Here is a 26,921-nt window from a genome sequence, read left to right as displayed (position 1 = left end):
CCGGGCTGCCGGCCCAAGGACCTAGCCAGGGCGCCGCCGGCCACGGCAAGCCGCCTGTGCGTCTCGTGCCGGCATGCGGGCTAGCGGGCTGGCTAGCGGGCTCGGTGGCCATCTTGAGTCCTGGTAACTGCCTACCCCCACTCCCGGCTTACGGTGCACGAGGTTGGGTGCCCGCCTCAAAAATGGCCGCCCCGAAAGGCAACCGGTTTATCAGTCACATGGCGCGGTCTACCTCGGCCAGCCCAGGTCGCTCTAACAGGGCTTGGGACGGGGGCGATGTCAGGGCAGTCTTCGGAGAGGGGGTTTAACAGCCTAAAAACCCATCTGCAGAAAAATCGCAACCGCCTGGCAACCTCAGTCCGGGGAGAGTCGATCGCGTGGCAATAGCAGCACGATGTGTTAAATTAGAACTCGCAGCCTTCTAAGAGTCAAGTGCCGAGTATGGTGGTCCCCAAACGTTTTGGACTTTAAAAAGTTAGGACAGCTTATAAGGAAGTGTCCAGGGTCTCAGTGTAAACTTGCGAATCAGAACCTAGAAAAGTGAGGCCCGTACAATGGTATTTTTAGCAAGTTCCCGGGTTATCCAGGTACACGTGTAACTTTTAAAACCTCCAGGCCAAACTAGCCCAGACTATCCTGCTTGACACACTAATTGTCAGACGTCCTCCCTTTCCTGAAAAGGATGCAGCGCTCTGAAGCAAGCATCTAGTCATAGAAAACTGGAAGAACCTTGACTCTTGGCGCTAACTTTGCGATTTAGCGGGGGTAAAAGAACTTAAAACTGAGTCTGAACCGCTAATAAAAGACAGTAAATCAATTCCACCTGCAGGAAGGACTGACATGGGGGCGTTAGAAAATAAACGTTTTATGATCTAAATAGCTTTTGTTTATTCCCTCTTTATTCTGTGTACAAATATTTATATAAACAGACAGACCATAACCTCCGGTGGCATTCATTTACTAAGCATTTTGGATGGGGTTCAATTCCATAATCTGAAATCAGTTACATTAGAAACACACCCTAACACGTAACATTGAAATGTGCATTCTGTGATTGAAGGAACTAAATATTTATTTCCTTTTAATTAGTTTAAATTTTAAAACCAAAAGCAAAGTAAAACATTATTCCATTAAACACAGTATTTTTCACTGCATACGTTTCAAGGTAGAAAATTTAGCATCCAAATTGAGACACTGCACAGATAAATATGTACTTTTTCAAGACAGTACAAAAAAATACAGAATATCTCAAGTCTTTATATATATCTTGACTACATGTTAAAATAGTACTTTGCTACACTGGGTTAAATAAAACCTATTAAGATTAAACTGTTTACTTTTTAATGTGGCTAGAAGTTTAATTTTGTCTTACATTACATGTCTACCTGACAGTGCTGTTCTGCTAAGCCAGCCTTGCTTTTCTTACCTACCATTGTCCCTGTGACAGAATAATTATGTTCACAAAATGAAATTAGTAGATCAATTTACACAAATCTGTGGTTTCTTACAATCTAAAATATAAGTATTCCAAAAGATTTCAAGTTTTCTTCAAAAATGCTTTTAACATTATTTTCTTTAATTTGGAAAATGCCTATCTAGAAGGAAGCCCTGCACTATAAATCTGAAGTGTTCAGTCCATGAGTAAAGGCTATTAAAAACAAGAGTCTTGGCTGATTGAGACTTTGACCAAATGTCCACAAGCAGAACCAGCCAGTTGTTCCTCAGGAAGTGAATCAAAGCAGCAGCAGGATAGCAATTTGAAGCAGTGGAGACATTGACTAATTCAACAGTTTGCCTTCTCCACTAATGGAAAATGTTAATAGATAACCCGCATGAGTCGGACACAAGTTAGCGACTGAACAACAACCGTAACCCGGATGAACTAAAGTAAAACCAGGAATAATACTCAGAACAAACTTCAAAATCTCCATGCAACTTTTAATATGGGATGCACTATGGTGCTTTTCAGACTTTAATACATATCACTTGAGAGATCTTATTATTAAGGATTCAGCAAGCTCTGTGGTCAAGATTTTGCATTTCCTTAAGTTCCCAGATGTTGCCAGTTGCTTCTCCTGTGGGCCATGCTAAGTAGCAAGGCTGTAAAGGAAAGTAGCAAGATTATAAAGGTAGCAAGACAGAAGTGACTTGGAACCCCTACATGACTTCCTGCATGAGTTTACACATTACATGCTTTTCATGGCATTGAGAAGATCAAAACTTAATTCATTCTAGTAAAGTGTCTAATAGAGTCCTTAGCACAAGACATGATTACTACTTTGTTATTACCACACTTGTTAAAATTATATCTCTGAGAAGCATGATACGAAAGCTAACCTGAACTTGGCCCTGTGAAAAATAAATGAACTTTTACTCATGCTTTTGTTGACACTTACTTTTGATTTTTAATAATAAAGGTAAAGAAAAAAAGGTGGTACACAAAAAAGCTAGATTTGAAACCCTGCTTTTAAACAAATATATTGTATGTTATTAAGGGATGATAAAAGTCTGCTATGTTCAAATATTCAATAAAATTGAAGTCATATCAAATTCAAAGATTTCTTTTTAAAAAACCCAACTTTTGAGAAGTGACACTTTGCATCTAACAATCAATAATTTTGTTTTGTTTGTACTCATAACCAGTCAACACAACTTTTAAAAAGTGTATTATTTAAAATGTACTTAGATAATAGTTCATTTTGGCAGGTATAAATATAAAAATGTTATTTCAGTAAAAAGGGTTCATGTGTGATCGTTCTTTTAGAGTCAATCAGGTAGAGATAAAATACATGTTTTTCCAGATAAAGGCAGCAGCTTTTTTCATTCATAGCATGTTCCTTTCCTCAGCTTTTCATGCTCCTTTCCTAATCTTTCCCTACCCTCTCTTCCACCCAGTTTTTTTCAACCATACACATAACAAATACACACACGGTTAGCTATTGAGTAACTACTAAAAAACTTTTGATCAATTTTCTAAGCAATTTATTTCAATCCTATTCAGTTTATTTCCCTATTCAATCCCTATTTTCCGAATAGGGAAAAGCAGTCAATTGGAATTTTTAACTTCCACTAACCTTCTTCCAATTTAAATAGTTGAATCAAGATCAGTGAGTCAGAATAATTTACTCATAGAAAGATAGATAAGCAAACATTCTATTTATCTAATCATGTGGTTAGTTTGCCACTAAAAGCACGTAGATAGCGAACCCCCAAATAGTTAAATAAATACATTTATGGATACCATAACAAATATGTAGACTTACCATTTCAACAAATGCTTCCAACCCCAAAACAATAGCAAAGTTCTCTTCAAACACAACCAGTTTGTTGTTAAGGGTTCAATAACAAGTATTTCCATATAATGGTACATTTCTAGAAAGCTCTGTGGCAATACATGTCACCAATTCCATGTTTTAGGCAACTATCATAAATAAAATAGAGCAAATGTGAACAAGGATTTGTATACTATTTATTTCACATTAACAGTAGCAAAAATTTATTACATCCCTAACTAAGCAAAAATAGAATGCCTGCGTGCTAAGTCGCTTCAGTTCTGTCCAACTCTTTGTGACCCTGTGGCCTATAGCCTGCCAGGTTCCTCTGTCTATGGGATTCTCCAGGCAAGAATACTGGAGTGGGCTGTCATGCCCTCCACGAGGGGATCTTCCAGACCCAAGAATGGAACCTGTGTTTCTTACACCTTCTGCCTTGGCAGGTAGGCTCTTTACCACTAGCACCACCTGGGAAGCACAGGAATGAGGAGGTGGGAATTCTAAGCCTAGGCCTACCAAAAAAAAAGTATGCCTTTTGACCATTAGTTTCCTTATCTGAAATGCAAGGTCATCTGTTACAGTCAACATCTCAGGGCCCTTTCAGTTCTTACTGGAAAGTGGGGGAAAAAAAAAAAACTGTCCACTTGTGACTCAATACAAATTGAGTAGATTTTTTTTAAGAGGTGGTCAGTTTTAATGAAAATAGAACGTATACAGTTTTACTTAGCTTTCATTATAGTCAAGGTTATTCAAAGAAACATTGCTAAATGTATTACCTCAAAAGATATAAGAGGTTCACTATTTTTATTTCCTTTAAATTATTGTCCGTAGATTCTAATGTCACATTTCACTTTACCATGACATATTCAAACAGAACCTAATCTTTAAATGGAAACTGACAATTTCCCAGGAGAGTTTGAAGAATATAATAACATTTGATTGATTGAACTTTATTTAGTAAGAATTCTTAGCAAAACTCCCTCCCAAGAACACCCACACAGTGCTTCTTTATTTTCAGTGAACCACAAATCTCTAAAAGTCAAAGAAAACTTCCAACCTAAAAGTATAGGACAACACAGCTTCCCAATTATTTATGCTGCCAAGAATATATATTTAAACTACATAATTGAATACAGCACTATCATTTCATAAAAGGGCATTTTAACATAAAAATGTAAAAAGGCCATCACAGAATAAATAGTGCTACTCAAAAGTATTGCTGGTAATCTTATGAAGTATAGTTTCTATGTAAAAGATTTTTTCTTATTTTTATTTTACCATAAATCTGGTACTTCACAAACAAGCTTTTAGGACTGAATCACTCGGAAATTTCCTAGTGGTCCAGAGGTTAGGACTCCATGCTGTCACCACTGAGGTCAGGGGTTCAACCCCTAGTCAGAGAATTAAGACCCCACAATCCAAGGCAGAGCCAAAAAAAGGGGGAAGGAGATCAATCACTCATTAGCTCAACAAATATTTACTGAGTTCTACTCTACTACTCAAAACACTGGAGACTAAGCAACGGCCAAGAATATGTACTGCCCTTAAAGAACTTACATTCTAGTGAGGGGATATGGATGAATAATCAAATAAATAAGATCATTAAATGCTCATAAGTGCTATTCAGAGAATTAAAACCAGCAAACCAACACAGAGAAAGGCTCATTTAGAGTCAGTGAAGGCCTCCAGTAGGAAGAAACTGAATAGCAAAGAATAGCAAAGTGGGGAAGGGATTCCAGACAGATATGACTAAAATAACTGGAAGGCCAGTGTGAAAAAGGGCAAGGAAGAGAGGAAAGGCTGTAGTCAGAGAAGAAGCAGGCTGTCTTAGCTTTGATGAGCCTAAGAAGTTTAGATTTTGTTATAAGCAAGACAGGAATTAAGTTTTGAACACTTAATTAAGTTTTAAACAGAGGAATGACATGATCTGATATTGTTTTAAAAGAGAATGTGGTTACAGTGCAGAGAATAGATCACAGGAGCATGAAGGCAGAAAGACTAAATTAAAAGCCTGTGACAGGGATTTCCCTCGTGGTTCAGTGGCTAAGACTCTGTGTTCACAATGCAGGGGGCTCAGGCTCAATCCCTGATTGGGGAACTAGATCCCCCATGCCACAACTAAGACCTGATGCAACCAAATAAATAACCTATTACAGTATTAAAGATGACAAATAATTCTGATCTGAACCACAAAAATAGTGGTGGACATAGAAGTAAATGGACATTTTGGAGGTAGAATGACAGGACTTGCAAAATACAGGGGAGTAAGGAAAATAAAGGAATCAAGAGTAACTCCTAGATTTTAGACAACATTGGGTAAATTTGGGCTAAATTGAGTAAATGGTGCTGCTATTACCAAGATAAATGGAAAAGGCAAGAATCAAGTTCAAGGGACAAGTTCTAGTAGTGGTCAGGGATAGAAATAAAAACTTGGGAAACAGATTTTTCTTTCTAGTTGTTCTTACTCTGTAGTGCCTACTGTTTTCTATTAATAGACTAAATAGTTGTCCACAATTGTATATGCAGTTTCATTTGAACAACACCCTAAGAGGGGAACCATTCTACCTTAGCAGTCACCTGCTAGCAATCACTGTCTAAGTTGCTAAGTCGTGTCCAATTCTTGCAACCCCATGGACTGTGGCTTGCCAGGCTCCTCTGTCCATGGCATTCTCCAGGCAAGAATACTGGAGTGGGTTGCCATTCCCTTCTCCAAGGGATCTTTCCAACCCAGGGATGGAATCCGGGTCTCCTGCATTGCAGGCAGATTCTTTAACCTCTGAGCTACCAGGGAAGCCAGCAGCCACTAAATATATATATAAGAAAAATAATAGGTACAACTTGCATGCATGTGTGCTCAGTCACATCCAACTCTTTGAGACCCTATGGACTGCAGCCCATCAAGCTTCTCTGTCCATGGAATTCTCCAGGCAAGAATACTGGAGTGGACTGCCATGCCCTTCTCCAAGGTACAACTTAATGAGTGGTTAGTATGTGCCAGGAACCACGCTATATATATCTTTCAAGTACTATCTCATTTGAATTTACAACAACCGTAATAGAAGACATTTTATTATCACCATTTACACTTGAAGAAACTGAAACTCAAAGTGGTTAAAGAATTTGCTGAAAGTCACACATTACAGAGCAGAAATGCAAACTCTGGTAGTATAACTCCAGAACTGGGACTAGTTACCACTATACAGTGTCTGATCAGAGTAAACCCAAGATAGACTGACGTAAGTCTGAGACTTTTACAAATGTCCAAGTTTCAGACCACTATACTGTGACTTCAACCCATGCAATATAATAGTCCAGAAAGAGCTTTCTTATTAGCTGGAGCATCACAGGAAATACTTTCAGAAGTTGCTTCTTTTTTTTCCATGTGTACTTATTCATAGTTAAATCTAAGCAGACAATGAATCTGCCATTTTTATCTTTAATTTGGCCAAGACTCCTAATTGCCACCAAGAATCATCTCTTAGACCTCTTCATTTTTTAAATTTCAATCACAATTTCATTTCTGTCAAAATCACAACACTGATTTTTGACAAAGAAAAATATCTTTTTTACCACTCTGCAAGAATTCAGAGGCACACAATGAGTACAAGGGTTCAGTTTACTATAAAACTAAGAAAATACCCCATCTCAGCCATTCGTCTTGTGCAAATCAAATTTAGGCTTTAGGAAAATTACAAATTATTTCTTAGCAAGATCTTTCAAGACTCAGAAATTGAAACCACAAATGTCCATAAAAGGCTCCTCTGTAAGAAAAAAAAATTTTTATATATTCATGCTGTCCTTGGGTATGTCCTCTAACTAACCGGTGCCTATCATTCTCTAAATAAGAGTAAAAAATATGCAGCTTTATCCAAAGAGTTCTAAGGAACAGTAGTTTCTATTGAGTTTTTTAGAAATGATTAAACTGGTCTCTTATTTAGTAGTCCCAGTGTTTTGGGGCTTTTTTTTCCCCCTAAGAGGTATTCTAACAACGGTAACCAGCAATCTCATAGTTTCCACTAATGAGGACTAATCTAGATCTGAAGGCCCTGTCTTCAACCCTACTACATGGGCAGAGGGCCATCTTCTCCCACAGTCTATAGGACAGGACACAGACTGGCATTGGTTCTCATCAGCCTAAAGACTGACCTCAAGGAAACAGTGCAACCCCTCCTTGTGGAAACAGGGCAGACTGCTTTCCTGCAATAACGAAGCATTTAAAATTGAAACACGTGGAAGTTTTATACAGCAGTGATGGCGGTGGAGGCGGTAATGATAGTGGTCTCATTGTTATTGGGAAACCAGGGAGGGGGAGATGTGCCCACCAAAACTGTTGTATTGGGGAAAATGTAATCTTTGAAGTGTCTTCTCTTAGTTGGCACAACAGACATTCTAACTCAAGTGTAATTAAAACTATATACGTATAAATACAGCACACACACCATAGCACTCTTTGGAGTGCTTTCAATGGACATACTTCACCCAGTGGTTATTTGATGTGATCACGTAGTCTCAAATGAAAGGGAAGGACCACTAACTTTTGCAGTGGGTTGCTGTACAGATTTTCTAATGTTTCACTGCATCTGAGAGAATCAGGCATAAGAAACCTTAAGAATAAATTATTTTATTGCCTCAATAGTTATAAAAGTTCATAGAGAACTGCAATGTGATAGAACTACTATCATCAGGGTTTGACATATGTTTACATACACAAAGTATGTACACATGTATGTATGTACATATGTATGTATGTACATATGTACATACATAGGTATGTATGTATGTGTGTATATATAACATTATTTCAAAAGGGTAAAGCATCTGTCTGCAATGCAGGAGACCCGGGTTCAATTTCTGGGTTGGGAAGATCCTCTGGAGAAGGAAATGGCAACCCACTCCAGTACTCTTGCTTGGAAAATCCCATGGACGGAGAAGCCTGGTAGGCTACAGTCCATGGGGTCGCGAAGAGTCAGACACGACTGAGCGATTTCCCTTTCTTTCTTTCAAGCATCTATAACATATCACTGTGCCAGGGGTTGAGATAAGACATTTATCTTCACAAGCCTATTTACAAGCTTAAAATATACCTAAGTACTCCCACTCTCATTTCATTTGAGGGTGGGTTTTAGTATTTATTTTTAAATACTGGCATTTAAATGCACAGAATTTCATTCTAAATTACCATTTTCCACATTCTCCTCCTTTATTACTTTGAAGGAAATCTTGATTGTCTTCATGTCTTTCTTGGTAGGAAAGAATAGCCTGGGGTAGAGGAACATTTAAAATGAATGTGGTTTATCTGAAAAACAAGACATTTGTCTGCAGACAGAGGCGAAAAAACAATTACTCTCCAGTGCAACTTGTCAAATAACCAGCCCAACCCATTCCCAAAAAGCCAGGGGTTAAACTCAAACACTGCTTCAAGATCTGGGATTCTAAATAGCCAAGGGTATGGTAAGATAAATCCCTTATATTTATATCCTAAGAGACTGCTATTAATATTCCAAATATAGGCAGATACGCTAACATGGACATTTCTTCAAATCCCTACAGCTCTTAGAGAGGAGGATGGAGGGAAGTGAGAGGGAGTTTGGGATGGACATGTACACACTGCTAGATTTAAAACAGATAAACAACAATGACCTATGCACAGCATATGGAACTCTGCTTAGTGTTAGGTGGCAGCCTAGATGGGAGGGGAGTTTCAAGGAGAATGGATACATGTGTACGTATGACTGAGCCCCTTTGCTGTTCACCTGAAACCAACACAACACTGTTAATTGGCTATACCCCAATACAGAATAAAAAGTATATATACAAAAATCTCTACAATTCTATCATAGGGAATAGTCCTATTCTAGAAAGTCTCTATCAGCTAAAAATACATCACAAAATCTACATTTTACAAAAATGAATATATTTTTTGCAGGTAAAATGGACACCTAACATTGTATTAGCTTCAGATGATTCGGTATTTGTATATATTGCAAATAATCACCACAATGTCTAGTTAACATCCATAACCATACACAAAGATTTTTTTTTTCTTGTGATAACAACCTTTAGATTTATAACAAAAACATTTAATGGTTTTGTTTTCTTTACTGTGGGGTGGAATGGGGGTTGATGGGAACAGATTTCGCACTTTCCAGATTTTGACAAAAGCATAACAGCTCCAGATTGACTATATGTGAAGGGAAGAAGTAATTAAATCCAAATGGAATCTCCAAACATTATAAGAAGGCAGTTCTTTTTAGGTAGCATTAGGTAACAAACTTAAGACTCCACAGAAATGGTTAGACCTTAAATTATTTCTCCAAAAACCTAAAACTCACTATATACCATGGGAAAATAATATACATATTTAAACTCCGCACTTCGAAACCAAAAGTTAACACATTTTCCAATGTTATTTGTGCAAGTGGAGGGGTAGGAGAGTAGATTATTGAAATGAATCATCATTCAAAGGACAGAAGCAGAATTAAAAGCTTAGATAGACAAATTCGGTCAAGCTTTAGCCATAAAGGACTGCCAACTCCTGCCTTGGTCTCTTGAAGACCTGAGCTGCTCTCAAGGAGGTCCAACTACCAGGATGAAGAAACCACAGGGAGAGGCACTCAAACTACACAGACAAAGATGAATCCAGCCAAGATTTCCAGTCACCTCTACCAAAACAGACCAGACCTATTATCAGCTGCTGCTGCTAAGTCACTTCAGTCATGTCCGACTCTGTGCGACCCCATAGATGGAAGCCCACCAGATCCCCCGTCCCTGGGATTCTCCAGGCAAGAACACTGGAGTGGGTTGCCATTTCCTTCTCCAATGCATGAAAGTGAAAAGTGAAAGTGAAGTCGCTCAGTCGTGTCTGACTCTGTGCGACCCCATGGACTTCAGCCTACCAGGCTCCTCCATCCATGGGATTTTCCAGGCAAGGGTACTGGAGTGGGGTGCCATTGCCTTCTCCATATTATCAGCTAAATACTTTCAAGTGATCCTAGCCAATACCACATGGAACAGAAGAATTAACCAGCTACTCCTGACCCATAAAACCATTAACTCTAATAAAATGGCTGCTCTTTTAAGCCACTAAATTTTAGGACAGAAAAATCAAACTCATTGTGAAAATACATTTTGCACTGCAACTAATACTCCATAAATACACATAACAGAAATACTTCACAAAGCAGTATTTATCCTTACCATATTCAGTGCACTGGCACTTTCTATTTTCCTTTTATAAAATACCACTTTTTCTACACCCAAATTGATTCATGATCTAGTTTGAAAAGCTTTTTAATCTAGACTACTCACTTCACAGGTGTACACACAAACCTAGACAGAAACCTTAATAGGACCCAAGTGCTCTGATTAATAATGCAAAGTTCTTTTTCCTTATATCATCCTAAGAGACCACAGGTACTATAGTTCATAACAAGAAGTTTCTCATAAACTCACATACACACTTCAGAGCTGAGTGAAAAGCTGAAAAGCAGAGATGTCTGATGTTGGAAGTGATGCAGAAATCAGAAATAGCTAAGAGGGACTGAGTCCTTTTTTTAAATCACTTCCTTTTACTTCCCCTCTTCTTTTCACAGATCTGCATTTTCTTACTCCTACTTCCTTCTTCCTACGGTTATCAAGCATTATAATATTGAGCTGTTAAGTATCAGTCGAATTTAATGAAATGTTATAGTCATATCCTTAAAAGTAGGCTAACTGAACATTTTACCATTTCTTTAAAAATGTTGCTTTTTTTCTGTTTGAGGTCGAAGACTAATTGTGGCTGCAGGCCTTTTCTAATGAAAAAGAATTCTCACCACTGCCATCTCAGATTTGGTAGAATATTTTTAGAAAATTTTAAATTATTAATAATATTAAGATTAATTAATAGATTTTTAGATTACTAGTAATAGTTTCATATATAATTTAGGAGTATTTTTGAAGCAAAGGGCTTGCTTATTTTTTTTAATCCCATAAATCACTATTGATTCCTGCTGTATTGTTTATATAATACCTGAATATTTGAGCTAATTACTAAACGTTAAGACAGATTCAGGTTTGAACCCTATCTCTGCCATTTATTGTATAATCTTGAGCATATTAAATTCTGTGGACAGTAATGGTTATTCCATATTATTATAATAATTAATAATGCTAAGTCATAACATTCAAATCGTCAATATCAGAGAAAAGTACAAAATTTCCAAGGTAAATAAAAACTTATCAGAAATTGTTCTCTTAGTTGGAACATTTTAACTCTCAAAACATAAGCAAAATTGGCTTATGCCAAGCAAAAAAGGCTTTTAATGGAAAACACAACCTGCTCAAAACTGAAGTTCAATGAGTTAATCCACTGCAAAGCTTACAATTAAGTATATCCCACAAGTTTATTTTAGGGGGTGAGGAGGGCTGGACACTTACATATGTGAATAACAGAACTTGAAAGACAAAAATCTAAACAAGGTTACTAAACAGAAAACAGAATTTCCTTAAATAGTGTGCTTATCTCTCACATACAAAATTTATTCTGACAAGTTCTCAATTTCTGTCTTCAGAGTGTAATACACACACCAAGAAATGTGAATCACATGTCCTGAGTGTGAAATGAGAGCTTACTACTTAGGGACGCTTAACCTCCCTGGGTCTATTTCCTCAGCAGAAGGTAGTTACCTGGTGGCCTTGTGAGGATCTAAGTGAAAGTTATTGACGTATTCATATGTTATTTTTATCTTTAAAAAAAAACTGATGCTTCATTTCCTGTTCTAGAAAGTAGGACAATGAGAAATTATAAGATTTGGCATCAAATTTCATTTCAGATACTTAATAGCTATGTTACATGACTCATATTTAACCTACTGGGCTTCAATTCTCTAAACACAAGGTAAATATGAGACTGATTTTAAGTACCTCCCCAGGCACTGACAATCTAAAGGGTCTAAAACATGTTCAGAGTTTTCAAAAAATTCACGTGAAATTGTAAATTATCATTTCAAAACCACATCTAATACTGAGATTTGCAGGAAACTTCAACTCTATGAGATCCTACCCTACCTTAGGGTTTGCACACCTAGACATCTCTTCCCACCCCTGTTCCTACTCCTACTCACACCAGCATTCCCTGGCCTTCTTTGGAAATACCAAAATAGCTCCTAAAAGGGAAAGCCTAAGAAAGCCTGCTTTAACCTGTTTTATGAGTAAAAAGAAGCAACATCTTGTTCAACAAGAGAGCATTTAAAGAGCTTTGAATCTGACGTGATAGTCACAGGATACTAACAAGTCTTCTCAGGAATGTAGCTTATTCAGGCTTCACATAGAAGTGAAGTCGAAGGTCTAGTAAGCTCTGCATAAGAAAAACAATTTCTGAAAAACTCTATTTTAGGAGGAACCCAAGACTTCCTCAGCCATGACTACAAAATAAGAAAATGTTCAAATCTCTAATGCGGTTAACTTCAAAGACAACACATTTGAACTGTTTGTTTAAAAAGATAAACAAATTGTTTAACTTACTTAACTCAGAAACTTAACATGGGTTTCCAAACTTTAGCTCAAGGGCTCAAAGGGTAAAACTATTTTCTTTGCTACATCAGGCTTAAAGGAATTTGAGAACCCTAAGACATCTGAATTTGATTATTTTGCTCTATTTCAATAGTTTTCAAGTGACCCCTCTTGGATGAGTCAATAGAGACAAGTTTCTTAAAAAGACCATTTTGCGATATCACTTACTGGTTACATAGTACATTGTTACACAGTATGTTATGAAATCAAGAACCAATACTGCTAACCTTCAGTGCTTTTGGAGTTCATTACAATGCAAATAATCTCACTAAATGTGGACTTGCAAACCCATAGGGAAAAGACTGACCATTCTGATAGGTCACTGAGTTCTTTGTAAATTCACTCTTTCAGAAAATTCATTTCTCCACCAAATAAGCAGTGGTACTATATTTATTTTAAGAAAGAAAACACTGACAACATGGCCTTAATAATACGTTTCTATTAATATAGTGTTGTTGGTTGGTTGATTGTGCTTAGTTGTATCCAACTCTTTGCAATCCTATGGACTGTAGCCTACCAGGCTCCTCTGTCCATGGAATTTTCCAAGCAAAAATACTGGAATGGATTGCCATTTCCTCCTCCAGAGGATCTTCTGGACCCAGGGATCGAACCCGAGTCCCTTGCATCTTCTGCACTGGCAGGCAGATTCTTTACCAACTGTGCCACCTGGGAAGCCATTAATACAGGAGAAATATATTTCTTTTGAGGTAATTTTCCCTATGGACAAATGCATGAGATGATTATTACAGTCAAAGCTTACTATAGTCATCAGAAAGAACAGAAATGCAGTCTAGAGTGCATCTCTTGGCCTCTGTCCTCCAGCACTGGATTTATTTCACACACAAGCTCACTCCCCATGACAATAAAAAACAAAGGTCCAAGAACCATGAAACATTTTCATTAAGAGTTCTGTCAACTCTTCTGAACAGATAACAATTTACAGTCAATATATGATTCCATTTTGCACCACTGAATACTACAAAGCTTCAAACCTCTTTAAAGAGTTAATTAATTCATTGAACAAAAATTTAGGGCCTATGTTGCAATGAAGTAATTAGTTATAAAGCATTGAGAGCTGTTCAACTAGTTTCCTGACTTCAAGTAGCAGTAGACAAGATGAAACACGCACACACTGCGCACTGCAATGATACGAAGCATAAAGCACCAAGCAGCAGACAGAGCCGTTCCCAGGCCTGGCGATTAGGAAAATTTTATAAGGGAGATAGACTTTGTCTGGACCTTGAGGAATGAGGTTTCCAGTGGCAGCAGGAGACAGGAGAGGATTGTTTGTTCATTTTTGTAAATATTTTCTTTAAGTGCCATAATGAATTTTTCTCTTGCTGAGAGAATGACACCACCTCCTGCACCCTTCAAGTTCCTGGTAGAGCTGTTGATTATAGTGTCTTCCTCAACATCCATACACTCCCCAACATATATAAACACACGCACACAGGAAAAAGAGTAAGAGTACCTCCAAGGCTGGCCAAAATCCCCACCTCTGAGACGCTAATTGGTTCAATGGTGGGTATGTAACCCAGGCAGGGCCAATCAGAATATTCTCAAAACCGTTAAACAGATGTGGAAAGTCTTGCCTTTGGGCTCATGAGATTGTGGGCTTAGGGATGAAAAATGCTGTCTTTCTTACTACATTTAAGATGGCCTGTGTGAGAAATAAATTCAATACCAGAGGATAATAGAAGCTAAGGATGCATTCCTAGAATGAGTCATATTTGGCTAGACTTCTTTGAGTCAACTGAGTCTCTTAGAGAATTAGAAATGGTTCTACTATGGATACACCAAAGTCCAGCCTGAGCCTCTAGACGGCAAAAAAGCCAAGTAACTACTTCAATATCATTTCCAATAATCGCTAATTTTGTGAGTGATCAGTGATCACATAGGCTACTTCCAGACCTATAATCTTGTATTTGCAGCTAAACAGAAAAATAGCTGGGTTTACTAATGACTAAGTGCGGCTTGCTGACAAAATTGTGAGAGCCTGTTAATAAGTAAGCAAACTGGGTTTCTTACATAATTGCTGTACACAATTTCTTATTCTACAGAAGGTGCTGAAATCGGCATGCATGCGATGAAAGCCAAATTCCAAGTGGAAATTTAGATGTTCTTATGTTGAAAACTAATTATTGTTTTCTAAATGGAAACATTTTTAAAGAAATCATGTGAGGGCACAAGTACAAACAAAAACACCAGAAGTAAAACATAGAAGAGAGGGCAACAACTTTAAATCTGCTTTGGAAAATATTCAAAAGGTATCATCTTCAAGTAGTATGTGAAACTTGAGTTCATGAGACCACTTCCAGTGAAATACGCCTTCTAAATCTTGAAATTCAAAAACCTGAAGTCTTTACCTTAGTCAGTTACTATCAGAAACGGAAAAAAAACCTAAGAACTCAATGACATAACCAGCACAAGTACTATGGAAAAACTAGCCAAATAAGACCTTTGAAACAAGCATTGACTTAGAATTATCAACATGTAGAATGGGGACTGCAGGAATATTTTAGCAAGTGATTCTGATGAGAAACTGTTGTTTCCTCACAATCAGTTCAGTTCAGTTCAGTCGCTCAGTCGTGTCCGACTCTTTGCGACCCCATGAATCGCAGCACGCCAGGCCTCCCTGTCCATCACCAACTCCCAGAGTTCACTCAGACTCACGTCCATCGAGTCGGTGATGCCATCTAGCAATCTCATCCTCTGTCATCCCCTTTTCCTCCTGCCCCCAATCCCTCCCAGCATCAGAGTCTTTTCCAATGAGTCAACTCTTTGCACGAGGTGGCCAAAGTACTGGAGTTTCAGCTTTAGCATCAGTCCTTCCAAAGAAATCCCAGGGCTGATCTCCTTCAGAATGGACTGGTTGGATCTCCTTGCAGTCCAAGGGACTCTCAAGAGTCTTCTCCAACACCACAGTTCAAAAGCATCAATTCTTCGGCCCTCAGCTTTCTTCACAGTCCAACTCTCACATCCATACATGACCACTGGAAAAACCATAGCCTTGACTAGACGGACCTTTGTTGGCAAAGTAATGTCTCTGCTTTTCAATATGCTATCTAGGTTGGTCATAACTTTCCTTCCAAGGAGTAAGCGTCTTTTAAAATCATGGCTGCAGTCACCATCTGCAGTGATTTTGGAACCCTAAAAAATAAAGTCTGACACTGTTTCCACTGTTTCCCCATCTATTTCCCATGAAGCGATGGGACCAGATGCCATGATCTTCATTTTCTGAATGTTGAGCTTTAAGCCAACCTTTTCACTCTCCTCTTTCACTTTCATCAAGACGCTTTTTAGTTCCTCTTCACTTTCTGCTGTAAGGGTGTTGTCATCTGCATATCTAAGGTTATTGATATTTCTCCCGGCAATCTTGATTCCAGCTTGTGCTTCTTCCAGCCCAGCGTTTCTCATGATGTACTCTGCATAGTAAACTTTAAAAAACTGAATTTTTAAAACAGAGTTTGATGAGGTGGTTGGATGGTATCACTGACTTAATGGACCTGAGTGAGCAGACTCCAGGAAATAGTGAAGGACAAGGAAGCCTGGTGTTCTGCAGTCTATGAGGTTGCAAAATCAGACACAATTTTGTGACTGAACAACAACAAAAAATTGAGTATTTAAATTTTTCAAAAGGCCCTCAATCCTTTTATTGAATCCTTGGGGCAAGGTATGTTTTAGGGCCAGAATTTTATGAGATTCACAAGTTTGTGAATTTTAGGAAGGTAACACACTCTATGTACTATATTTTGTAAACTGCCCAGGAAGGTTTCATGCAGCATGCCATTAACAAGCAGATATATCTACAGCAAAACACACACATTTGTGTCAACAAATAAATACTGTAGGGAGCCTCCCACCCGTTCAAGTTTTGCTGGCAAATTAATTCTATCTCAAACCTTTTTTTTTTTAATTTCCAGTTTTTAGAGCTTTGGGGATTTCAGAAATAAAGATGAAAAGACTATAACCTATACGAAAATCTTAATGCTTATTTTACAAAGTTTCAGATTTACTTAGTATCCCAGAGGTCCATTCTATAATGATGATACTCAGCCACTCAGCACTTGACCAAAATATGTATTCAGTATACATCAAGTTCCTCCAGCTTAAAATCAAGTCCTAATATATATGTTCAATTTAGAACAGTTGGAAAATACAAAAAAATAAAAAATAATAAACAAAAATAACCCACTATTTGAATGTAAACTGGTATAGCCAGTAGGCAGAACAGTATGGAGGTTCCTCAAAAAATTAAAAATAGAGTTACCACATGATCCAGCAATTCCAATCCTGGGCACATATCCAGACAAAACTGTAATTCAAAAAGACACATGCACCCTATGTTCATAGCAGCACGATTTAAAATAGTGAAGGCATGGAAACCAAAATGTCCATTGAGAGAAGAATGGATAAATTAGATGTGGTGTGTGTAATATTACTCAGCCATTAAAAAGAACGAAATAATGCCATTTTCAGCTACATGGATGCCTAGAGATTATCATACTAAGTGAAGTAAGTCAGAAAGAGAAAGACAAATACCATATGATGTCACTTAAACGCATCTGGAATACCCTTTCAACCTGAGGGCTTTGATCTTTCTTAAATTCTGGAAAATTCTCAGTCATCATTTCTTCTAATATGTTTTAGGGAAATTAAAATGGAGGCAGTCTGGTTCAGGCTTCAGAAGTAAGGGAGCAGACCTCTGACCAACTTCTGATCTTGCCTGGACTTCCTGCCTGTAATCGCACAATTGCTACCACCAAGTCAAGTGGCCTGTGATTATAAGCAGGAGCCTCCAAAACTGCAATTGAAGTCTCACCTATGGGGTCGACACACCGCCCAGGACCCTATTCCCCACTAGGACTCCAGACTGCTGTTACTCAGGACTTCCCAGTGCTGTTCAAGTCTGGATGTAGAATTTGGCCAACGTGGTGATGCATATGCTACTGCCTCTATTGTTCCTGTTTCTTTTCTTTTAATGACTATATGGACTTTCCAGGTGGCTCTAGTGGTAAAGAAATGACTATATGTTGAGATTAAGTCAAATAATCCTGTGTTAAATATTGAAATTATTTACTGTGTAACTAGTGGTTTATTAATGAATCCTTCAATCCTAAATTGAAAGAAAACTTTCAGCAAAACAACATTGCCTCTCCACTATTCACACTCTTTCCTCTTTTCGGAACTCCTAATTAGACATTAGTTGATGCCTCAATTTTTACATATATGTATGTATTGCCAGGGAGAACTTCCAAATGTACAAGCTGGGTTTAGAAAAGGTAGACAAATCAGAGATCAAATTGCCAATTTGTTGGATTATAGAGAAAACAAGGGAATTCCAGAAAAACATCTTCTGCTTCATCAACTACGCTAAAGTCTTTGACTGTGTGGATCTCAACTAACTGTGGAAAATTCTTAAAGAGATGGGAATACCAGACCACTTTACCTGTCTCCTGAGAAACTTGCATGCAGGTCAAGAAGCAACAGTTAGAACCTGACATGGAACAATGGACTGGTTCAAAATTGGGAAAGGAGTATGACAAGGCTGTATATTGTCACCCTGTTTATTTAACTTACATGTGGAGCACATCAAATGAAATGTCGGGCTGAATAAATCACAAGTTGGAATCAAGATTTCCAGGAGAAATATAAAAAGCCTCAGATATGTAGATGATACCACTCTAATGGCAGAAAGTGAAATGGAACTAAAGAGTCTCTGGATGAGTGTGAAAGAGGAGAGTGAAACAGCTGGTTTGAAACTAAACATTCAAAAAACTAAGATCATGGCATCTGGTCCCATCACTTGCTGGCAAATACATAGGGAAACAATGCAAACAGTGACAGACTTTCTTTTCTTCGGCTCCAAAATCACTGCGGATGGTGCCTGCAGCCATGAAATTAAAAGACCTTTGCTCCTTGGAAGAAAAGCCATTACAAAACTATATAGCATATTAAAAAGCCGAGACATCACTTTGCCAACAAAGGTCAGAATAGTCAAAGCTATGGTTTTTCCAGTAGTCATTTACAGATGTGAGAGTTAGACCATAAAGAAGGCTGAAAACCAAAAAATTGATGCTTCTGAATTGTGGTGCTGGAGAAAACTCTTGAGAGTCCCTTGGACTGCAAGAAGATCAAACCAGTCAATCCAAAAGGAGATCAACCCTGAATATTCACTGGAAGGACTGATGCTGAAGCTGAAGCTCCAACATTTTGACCACCTGATGCAAAGAGCTGACTCAGTGGAAAAGACCCTGATGTTGGGAAAGATTGAAGGCAAAAGGAGAAGGAGGTGGTAGAGGATGAAATGGTTAGATAGCATCACCAACTCAATGGACATAAATTTGAGCAAACTCCAGGAGATAGTGAAAGACAGGGATGCTGGCATGCTGCAGTCCATGGGACTGCAAAGGGTCAGATACGACTTAATGACCGAACATAACACACACGTGTATATACACATATAATATATATATTCTCTTGATTTTTCTTGATTTCTCTGTACTACAACTGGGAGAATTACTCAGTACTATCTTCCAACTCATTAATTTTCATTTTAAATGTGTTTGAACTGGAGTTTAACCAACTTTTGTTAATTTCAGTAACTTTTTTACTTTACATAGCCATTTACTTCATATTTACTATTTTTTATTTATAACATGTTTTAAATAACTATTATTTCTTTTATCTTTTTAAGGATCTTTAAAAATACTTAAAATCAGTCTGAAATTGCTCTAACAATCCAGTAGATTTTAAGGGAGTTTATCTCCTGGTAGTTGTGTTTATTTTCTAAGTAATGGTCTTCCTTATCTGTTTGCAGGCTCAGACTTTCCCTTCCTTTTTCCAATGGTTTTGAGGTAAGCTACCCCTCTTCTTTGCCAACAAAGGTCCATCTAGTCAAGGCTATGGTTTTTCCAGTGGTCATGTATGGATGTGAAAGTTCGACTGTGAAGAAAGCTGAGAGCCGAAGAATTGATGCTTTTGAACTATGGTGTTAGAGAAGACTCTTGAGAGTCCCTTGGACTGCAAGGAGATCCAACCAGTCCATTCTTCTTCATTCTGATGAAGATCCATCAGTCCTGGGTGTTCTTTGGAAGGAATGATGTTAAAGCTGAAACTCCAGTACTTTGGCCACCTCATGCAAAGAGTTGACTCATTGGAAAAGACTCTGATTCTAGGAGGGATTGGAGGCAGGAGGAGAAGGGGACGACAGAGGATGAGATGGCTGGATGGCATCACCGACTCGATGGACATGAGTTTGAGTAAACTCTGAGAGTTGGTGATGGACAGGGAGGCCTGGCGTGCTGCAATTCATGGGATCGCAAAGAGTCGAACACGACTGCGTGACTGAACTGAACTGAACTGAACCCCTCTTCTAGATTCATGACCTCCAAGTCTGGTGCTCTTGTACCAGTTGATAATGGAGAAATTACAGTTCCCAACTTTAAGCCATCTGGCAGCTCAGCCACTTCTGTGTCACCACTTCAGATTCACAGCTTTTTAAAGCAACAGCCAGGAACAGAGGCTTTCAGCCTTCTTTTCAGTCAGCCCCAATCCAGCTACAAGATTCACTCAGGGTATCTGACTCCAGCTCCCCTGCACAAAGTTATTTCCACTTGCTCCTGAACCCAGAATCTAAATGCATGTTTCCTTTTCATTTCAGTCCCTGGAGATGTTTATCTTGTTCTTGAGTATACCTGGATCTTTTCTTTTTCTGCTTAAATGTGTAACTGCAGTTCGGAACAGGGTAGGGAGCCAAAAGCAGGATAAACACTACCACAACAGCAGTAGCTAACATTTACTGCAGACATACTATGAGCCAACTTTATATTTATTTTTTAGTGAAATCCTCCCAACAATCTTTTATGGTAAGTACTTTTATTATATCCATTTAAAAGGTGAGAAAACAGAGGAATGGGGCCATTAAACAATCTTACCAAGATTACCAGCTAATAAAGACCAAGGACCAAAGGTCTGATTCCAGAGACCATGCTCTTAACTACGCCTCTGCTGGCTTCCATTCTGACCAGAATGCTCGACAATTTTGATTTAACTCTGAATATTTTGCATACAGACAGGATTTTATTGTCTGGAAGGGAAGCCAAGCCATATTCCAGGTAGAAAGTAGCATACTGGCTTCATGTTTTATTTAGTGTTATTCAGTCTAGGCCTATACCTAATACCAGAAACTTAGTTTTCAATGCCTTTTTACCAAAAGTCCTTCCGACTTTGCCTGGGCTCCACACATTTCATGTTTATCTCTAGACACCTAGGACCATCCATGGAGGCTTTCCTCTGACTCTGCCTTTTCACCACCCTCACTCTGCCCTAATTTATAATGCCTAGGAAAGGACTTTATTAAGGCATTCATACAAAGTACCTCCAAGAGTTCCATTTTTCATTTTCCTTCATAGTCAAAAGCTTTAATATTAAAGGATTAAATTTGTAATGTAAGCAACATGCAATGTCACCTAAAAAGAGCCAAACTCGATTTTAGGCTGCACTGTTAAAAGCATAAGATCTAAAAAAGTAAAACTCAGTAGTCTCACTCTACGCTGTGCTGATAATTCACTCAAACATTAACTGAATAGCTCCCAAGGACCAGGCACTGAGCGACGCACTACGGACACATGATCAATCATCCTTTCTCTTTTCTACCATGCGTACATTTTCCACATTTAATCCTCACAACAGGCCACCCCGGGAACAGTATGCTCCATTTATAAAAATCACATTTCAGAGAATTTTCTGAAATTAAAAAAAAAAAAGTGTTTATTGTTGCTTTGTCATCCAAAATACTTACAGACTTTTCTGAGGTTTAATACACAATTTTAAAACAGAGAGATTAGTGAAGTAAAAGACAGAAGGAAAGACTAAAAGGAGCCCATAGAAGACAAATGGTTAGGCAACAATAACTTGAGAAAAGTTCAGCATTTGCTGACTGGAGAAGTGCTGTTTGTTTCCTTTTTAATCAAGATTAAAATTATATATAATTTATATGCATAAGTTATATGAAAGTCATGACCTAGAACAATGTGTAATTGTTAAACCACGACCCAGAACAATGTATAATTACTAACATCAGAAAGAGTTACAATGGCTCTTCAGATTCAGCCTTTCCTAACATCAACTTCAGAGCTTACAAGTATTTTCTATGATGAATAAATCGAGCTATTCTTAATGAAGCTTAGGTAGAACTTGAGACTGGTGAGAAAGTCAATACAAAGTCTAAGCAAAATAAAGTCTTAAACTTGAGTTGTGGCAGCAGGATGGAAAAGAAAAGGAATTTATCAGACATAATTGAAGAAGACCAACTTTGATAACCATATACAGAGGGAAAATACACCAAGTATCTAGGCTCCAAACTTTGGAATAAGAGAAGTTAGTGGCGCCATTAACATACATACAGACCATGGAAAAAGGTGCAGATTTAGGACAACAGGTGAATTTAGCTTGATATGTATGACTTTCAAGTGTCAGCAAGACACTCCGAAGGAGATATTCAGCAGTTCAAATTAGGTCTGGGGGCTGAAGGACATAAGATAAAAAGATCACACAGGTGAAAGTGTTCAGTACAAAACCGTGACCCCTTTATACCTTCCAGCTTTAGTCAGACCAAACAGATGCAGTTCCCCAGCAGAGGCAGCTCTCTCCCATTTCTACCTCCAAACAAACTTTTCTTTAAAGCCAGACACCCTATTTTCCACCTGGTTAGCTCTCTGTCACCTTTTGGAATACGCAGGTGTCATTTTCCCACCAAGAAGATGGTACCGGTTCTTTGCTCTCTCACTTCGTGTACCTAGTTTTCAGCACCATGCCTAAAATAACAGGCACTTGAAAGACTAAAAGAATACACTTGGCATGTGCTCAAAAAGCCTGGGAAGAAACTCTATCCTCTCAGAGGTGACCGCTCAAGAAATGAACTTGGATGACATTCCCAAAAGAGAGAAAAGAAAGTGGTCCTAAATACAGGGAATCATCATGGAACATCTTTATCAAGGGAACAGTTCCCCAAAATGCTTCTGGACTTCTTTCAGGCCTACATACACCACTGTAACACAAGGCTCATTCACAGGTTGCTGGGAAGATTAAATGAGATAGCATATATAAAGCACCTAGTGTGCCTGGCACTCAATTAATGTTCCCTTCTGTTCCTTGACCCAGTGTGAAAACATGATAAAGCTAGCTTATTTCCAACTTCAGTAACCCTAAAAAGCCAAGAAAAATATTTTTTGAGAAAGGGAAACTAGACTTGTCAGATGCTCTCTCTAGAGCAGAGTTTTTACAACCTCCACATTATTGTCACTTTTCCCTGGATAATTTTTTGTTTTGGGGACTTCCTGTATAAGAGGAGAAGGGGGTAACAGAGGATAAGATAGTTGGATAATATCACCAACTCAATGGACATGAGTTTGAAAAAACTCTGGGAGATAGTGAGGGACAGGGAAGCCTGGTGTGCTGCAGTCCATGGGGTCATGAAGAGTTAGACACGACTTGGTGACTGAACAACAGACTTTATAAGCCATCCTCTTAAAAGTTAACCAAAACTGGTAGCTAACCTCTTAAATGTCAAGCAAGTCATCATAAATAATGCACACAATCTAACCACTCAGTACATTATCACAGAGATCCTTAAAGACAAATGAATATAACGAAAGTACGAACAGCCAATCACAAAAGGTCTTCACACAAAATGAAAAGATTTATTCCAGTACTCAAGTGTCTAATCCTACCTTCATGTCTACACATAGTAAAGACTTACAAGTTTTAGGTAGACAGACACTGATGACCTGTAAAATAACATTATACACGTTTAAGAATTATTAAGTATCATATGCTCATGTATTGCAACAACAAAAAATTATACACACTAACCAAAAAACAAAACAAGAAAAAACAAAAGCTGAGTTAACAGTTCATTAGGGCTTTTGATCAAAATGTGAAGTCAATAAAGTTGACCTCGATAAAGTTACTTCTCTATACCTGTTTCCTCCTTGGTAAAATGGACATATAGTGTCTACCTTGAAGAGTTGTTGAGGGATTGAATTGAGTTAAAATAGGTAAAATGCTGAAACAATACATATTAAACATTATTTTTTATGATTATTTTTAAGGCTGCATGTCAGAGAGAAGCATATCTTGGGTGACTGTATAAAAGTAGGCACGGTGAAGTCAGATAACAATGAACTTGCACCCAGATTCTTTGCGTTCAAACTTCAGTTCCTTTACTGTTTCATCTAGGCTTCCATTTTCTCATCTGTAGAAGAGGAAAGCACTTTGAAAATGGAGGCGCATAAGAGAAAAATCTAAAGGCTGCATCTTTAGTAGGATAGGAGGGGAAAAAGTTGGAGCTGTCTTCAATTTGGTAGAGGAAACTTTGTTAAGAAGGTGCTTTTCAAGGAAAGCATATGCCTTTGTTGCAGGAAGGGGGACCCCTTCCAGGGCCCAAAAGTGGGCTCTTGTCTAACACTCAGAAATGAATTATCTGAGGAGACACACATGCTGACAAAGCAAGGGACTTTATTGGAAAGGGACGCCTGCCAGAGAGCAGTAGGTTAACAGAACCCAGGAGAACTGCTCTGCTGTGTTTCTTGAAGTCTGAAGTTTTATGGTGATGGGATTAGTTTCCGGGTTGTCTTTGGCCAATCTTTCTCATTCAGGGTCCTTCCTCCCTGGTGGAACAGGCATTGCTTAGCCAAGATGGATGTCAGTGAGAAAGATTCTGGGAGATGGTTGGACACGTGGTGTTTTGACCCTTCCCAAATTCATCCGGTTAAAGGTGGCTTGTTAATTCCGTGTTCCTTACCACGACCTCCTATGGTAAAATAACTCACGGCAAACGGTTACTACATTGCCTGGCCAGAGTGGGCGGTTTCAGTCAGTTTGCTTCTCCAAACAACTCAAATCCAGGTAGGTCTGACTCAAAAGCCTTTGCTTTAGTCTGTAGTTTGAAAGCTTAAAACGAAAACAGAACATCCTGAGTCGTGGCGGGGGAGGGGGGGGGAGTTTATTTTCTTTATATAAGGTAGGCACACTAACACTTTGGCCCTTTGAAGGTAATATGAATATATTAAAGGTACTGGCAGGGATTTCGTCACCATCCATTGAAAACAGCGTGAACAGACCACGGGACTCCTAAGTGATCTTTTCAAACATGAAAGATTAGTTCTTTCAAAAGTGAAGAAGGATCATGTTGGAAGAAACGAAATTTGTATAATCAGGAGTGTCCCAATAGTTTTAAATCAGTTTTATATATCTAGCTTTACATAGAAAACCCACTGCCTTCCAAGGAGCATTTCAAAATCATCAAGAAACGTGCATATTGTAAGTAAAAGTTGCAACATCAAATCATATGTTAGGTGTAGAACTATCTCCACTGCTGCCAAAAGTGCAAAGAAGAAAAATTAACCTTTCCTAACCATTTTGGCAAATGCCATCCCCACATCCCCGACCCCACTCCCGCAAAGCCTCGGAGGCGGGGTCTTGGTTCCTGGTAGAGGATTTGCAAAGGTACCAGCATTCAGATCCACCTAAGTACTAAAAGGAAGGTCAAAGCGCCCTTCCGCGACCTTTACGAAAAATACCCCAAATTTCTGTCTTTGCCTCAGGGTAGGCCAGTCGCTGGGCATTCTCCTCATCATCCCCCAGGGAAGAGGAAGTGGCCGCGATTGACTCGGCTCAGATCGGGTCCGGTCCGGTCCTCCCGGGTCTCACAGCCAAGCGGGGGCGGGCTCCCACGTGGCGCCTGCAGCCTAACCAAAGCCGGCTCCGCACCCCGGCCGGCGCTCTGATTGGTCAAGGGCGGCGGAGCGTCTCCGGAGCCTGAGGCGACTGGGCCAAACTGGGCGGACAGCGGGCAAAGGGTCGCAGCCAGGCGGGCAACTACCAGAGCTACCCGTCCCGTGCGTTGGCCCCATACCGAGGGTTGAGGTTACCACCCAGCGCCTCGGTCGCGCAACCCTACGTGGCCCCTGGCTAGCGGCAGCTCGTCGCCCTCCACCCTATGTCAGGTAGGGCTCACCTCAGCGCTGGAGACTCTTCCACCTTCAGCTTTTTGGGCTTTGGCTCCTCCTCTGCCGCTGCCATCTTCGCGCTCCCACCTCACTTACGCTCCAGGGCTCGCCCCACCCCTTCGGCTCCCTCTCCCCGCCCCCTCGCCGCATCACCGCCTCCTTGTCACTAAACCCCGCCCCCTTTGGCTCCTCCCAGTTTGTGCCTCTCCCAGCCCTAGTCTTTTGGCCCTACCTCTTGGCCTTACCCATTGGCTAGTACACAGCTCTTCCAGACCCCGCGCGCTCGACTCCAGGGACACCCCAGACTGGTTTAGGCTGCAGATGAGCGCCTGAGTCCAAAAGAGGTGAAAGCTCTCATTCTTCTAGACCTGGATGATTCAGAAGATGATATCCTAAAATTCAAAAGACGTCTTCTCATTCAGCGTCTTCCCGCTCGTTTACTCTTCCTAAAACTATTGGTTATATTGAAGCTGTTAGTCAGGCAATCTACTGGGCATCCCAACTGCAGGGTCCTCACGGCTTTCTCAGCTGTCTCAGCTTCGGTCCGGAGAGGACCCCGCGTCTAATCACTGACAGGCCCAGGAGCCGGGGTGAGTGTGAGGGGCGGGGGAGGGGGGGGTGGTCTACGGACAGGGGACATCACGAAAGCTGGGAAGCAGACTGACTAGTTAGACCTCCGCTTCCAGCCAGGGGTGTGGAAGCGCCTCCGGTGCTGTGGACCGGAGCCGCGCCTTCCTCCCGGCCTTCCGGTCTTTCTTGCCAGCTAGGCCGGAAGGGAACGGTACACCTACAGCCCAGTGTTCTCAGGCCTCAAGCTCAAGAGGTTCAGGCTCATTGGGGTCGCTTGTCGTGCTTCGGCGCGGCAAAAAGGTCTTGTCACGCACGGAGAGCTGGAGTACCGACAACTCGGACCTCAACCCCAGGCTTCTACTTTGGAGGACAAAATCCCTAACTGACGCGAGCGGGCGTCCTGTTAGAGGGTGGCACCTGGATGAGCCTCGGTGAATACGGTGAGAAGGGTGTTGCAGTTCTTCAAAAATGAGTTAATAGGAATTTAAACTGAGGAGGTGACAGTTGGATTTGG

General features: G+C 39.6%; 2 protein-coding genes across 5 annotated transcripts in view; one reads left to right on the top strand and one right to left on the bottom strand.

Annotated features, from left to right (window-relative positions):
* Positions 1-25,966, bottom strand: part of ADK (adenosine kinase) — a 550,542-nt gene extending 524,576 nt beyond the window's left edge. The window contains exon 1 of the mRNA XM_010852351.1: positions 25,846-25,966. Within this exon, the coding sequence (XP_010850653.1) occupies positions 25,846-25,910 (65 nt within the window). The 5' untranslated portion in view covers positions 25,911-25,966. The remainder of the gene's footprint in view (positions 1-25,845) is intronic.
* The window catches only part of AP3M1 (adaptor-related protein complex 3, mu 1 subunit), a 21,667-nt gene continuing 20,328 nt past the window's right edge, over positions 25,583-26,921 (top strand). Inside the window, exon 1 of one of the 4 annotated variants that reach the window (XM_010852356.1) lies at positions 25,583-25,834. The gene's annotated coding sequence lies outside the window, so the exon portion shown is untranslated. The other 3 variants (XM_010852355.1, XM_010852353.1, XM_010852354.1) reach the window with 3 other exon arrangements.

This window comes from Bison bison, unplaced genomic scaffold (assembly GCF_000754665.1).
Source record: "Bison bison bison isolate TAMUID 2011002044 unplaced genomic scaffold, Bison_UMD1.0 scf7180017864309, whole genome shotgun sequence".
Classification (NCBI taxonomy): domain Eukaryota; kingdom Metazoa; phylum Chordata; class Mammalia; order Artiodactyla; family Bovidae; genus Bison; species Bison bison.
This window is presented reverse-complemented; position numbering and strand designations above follow the sequence as displayed.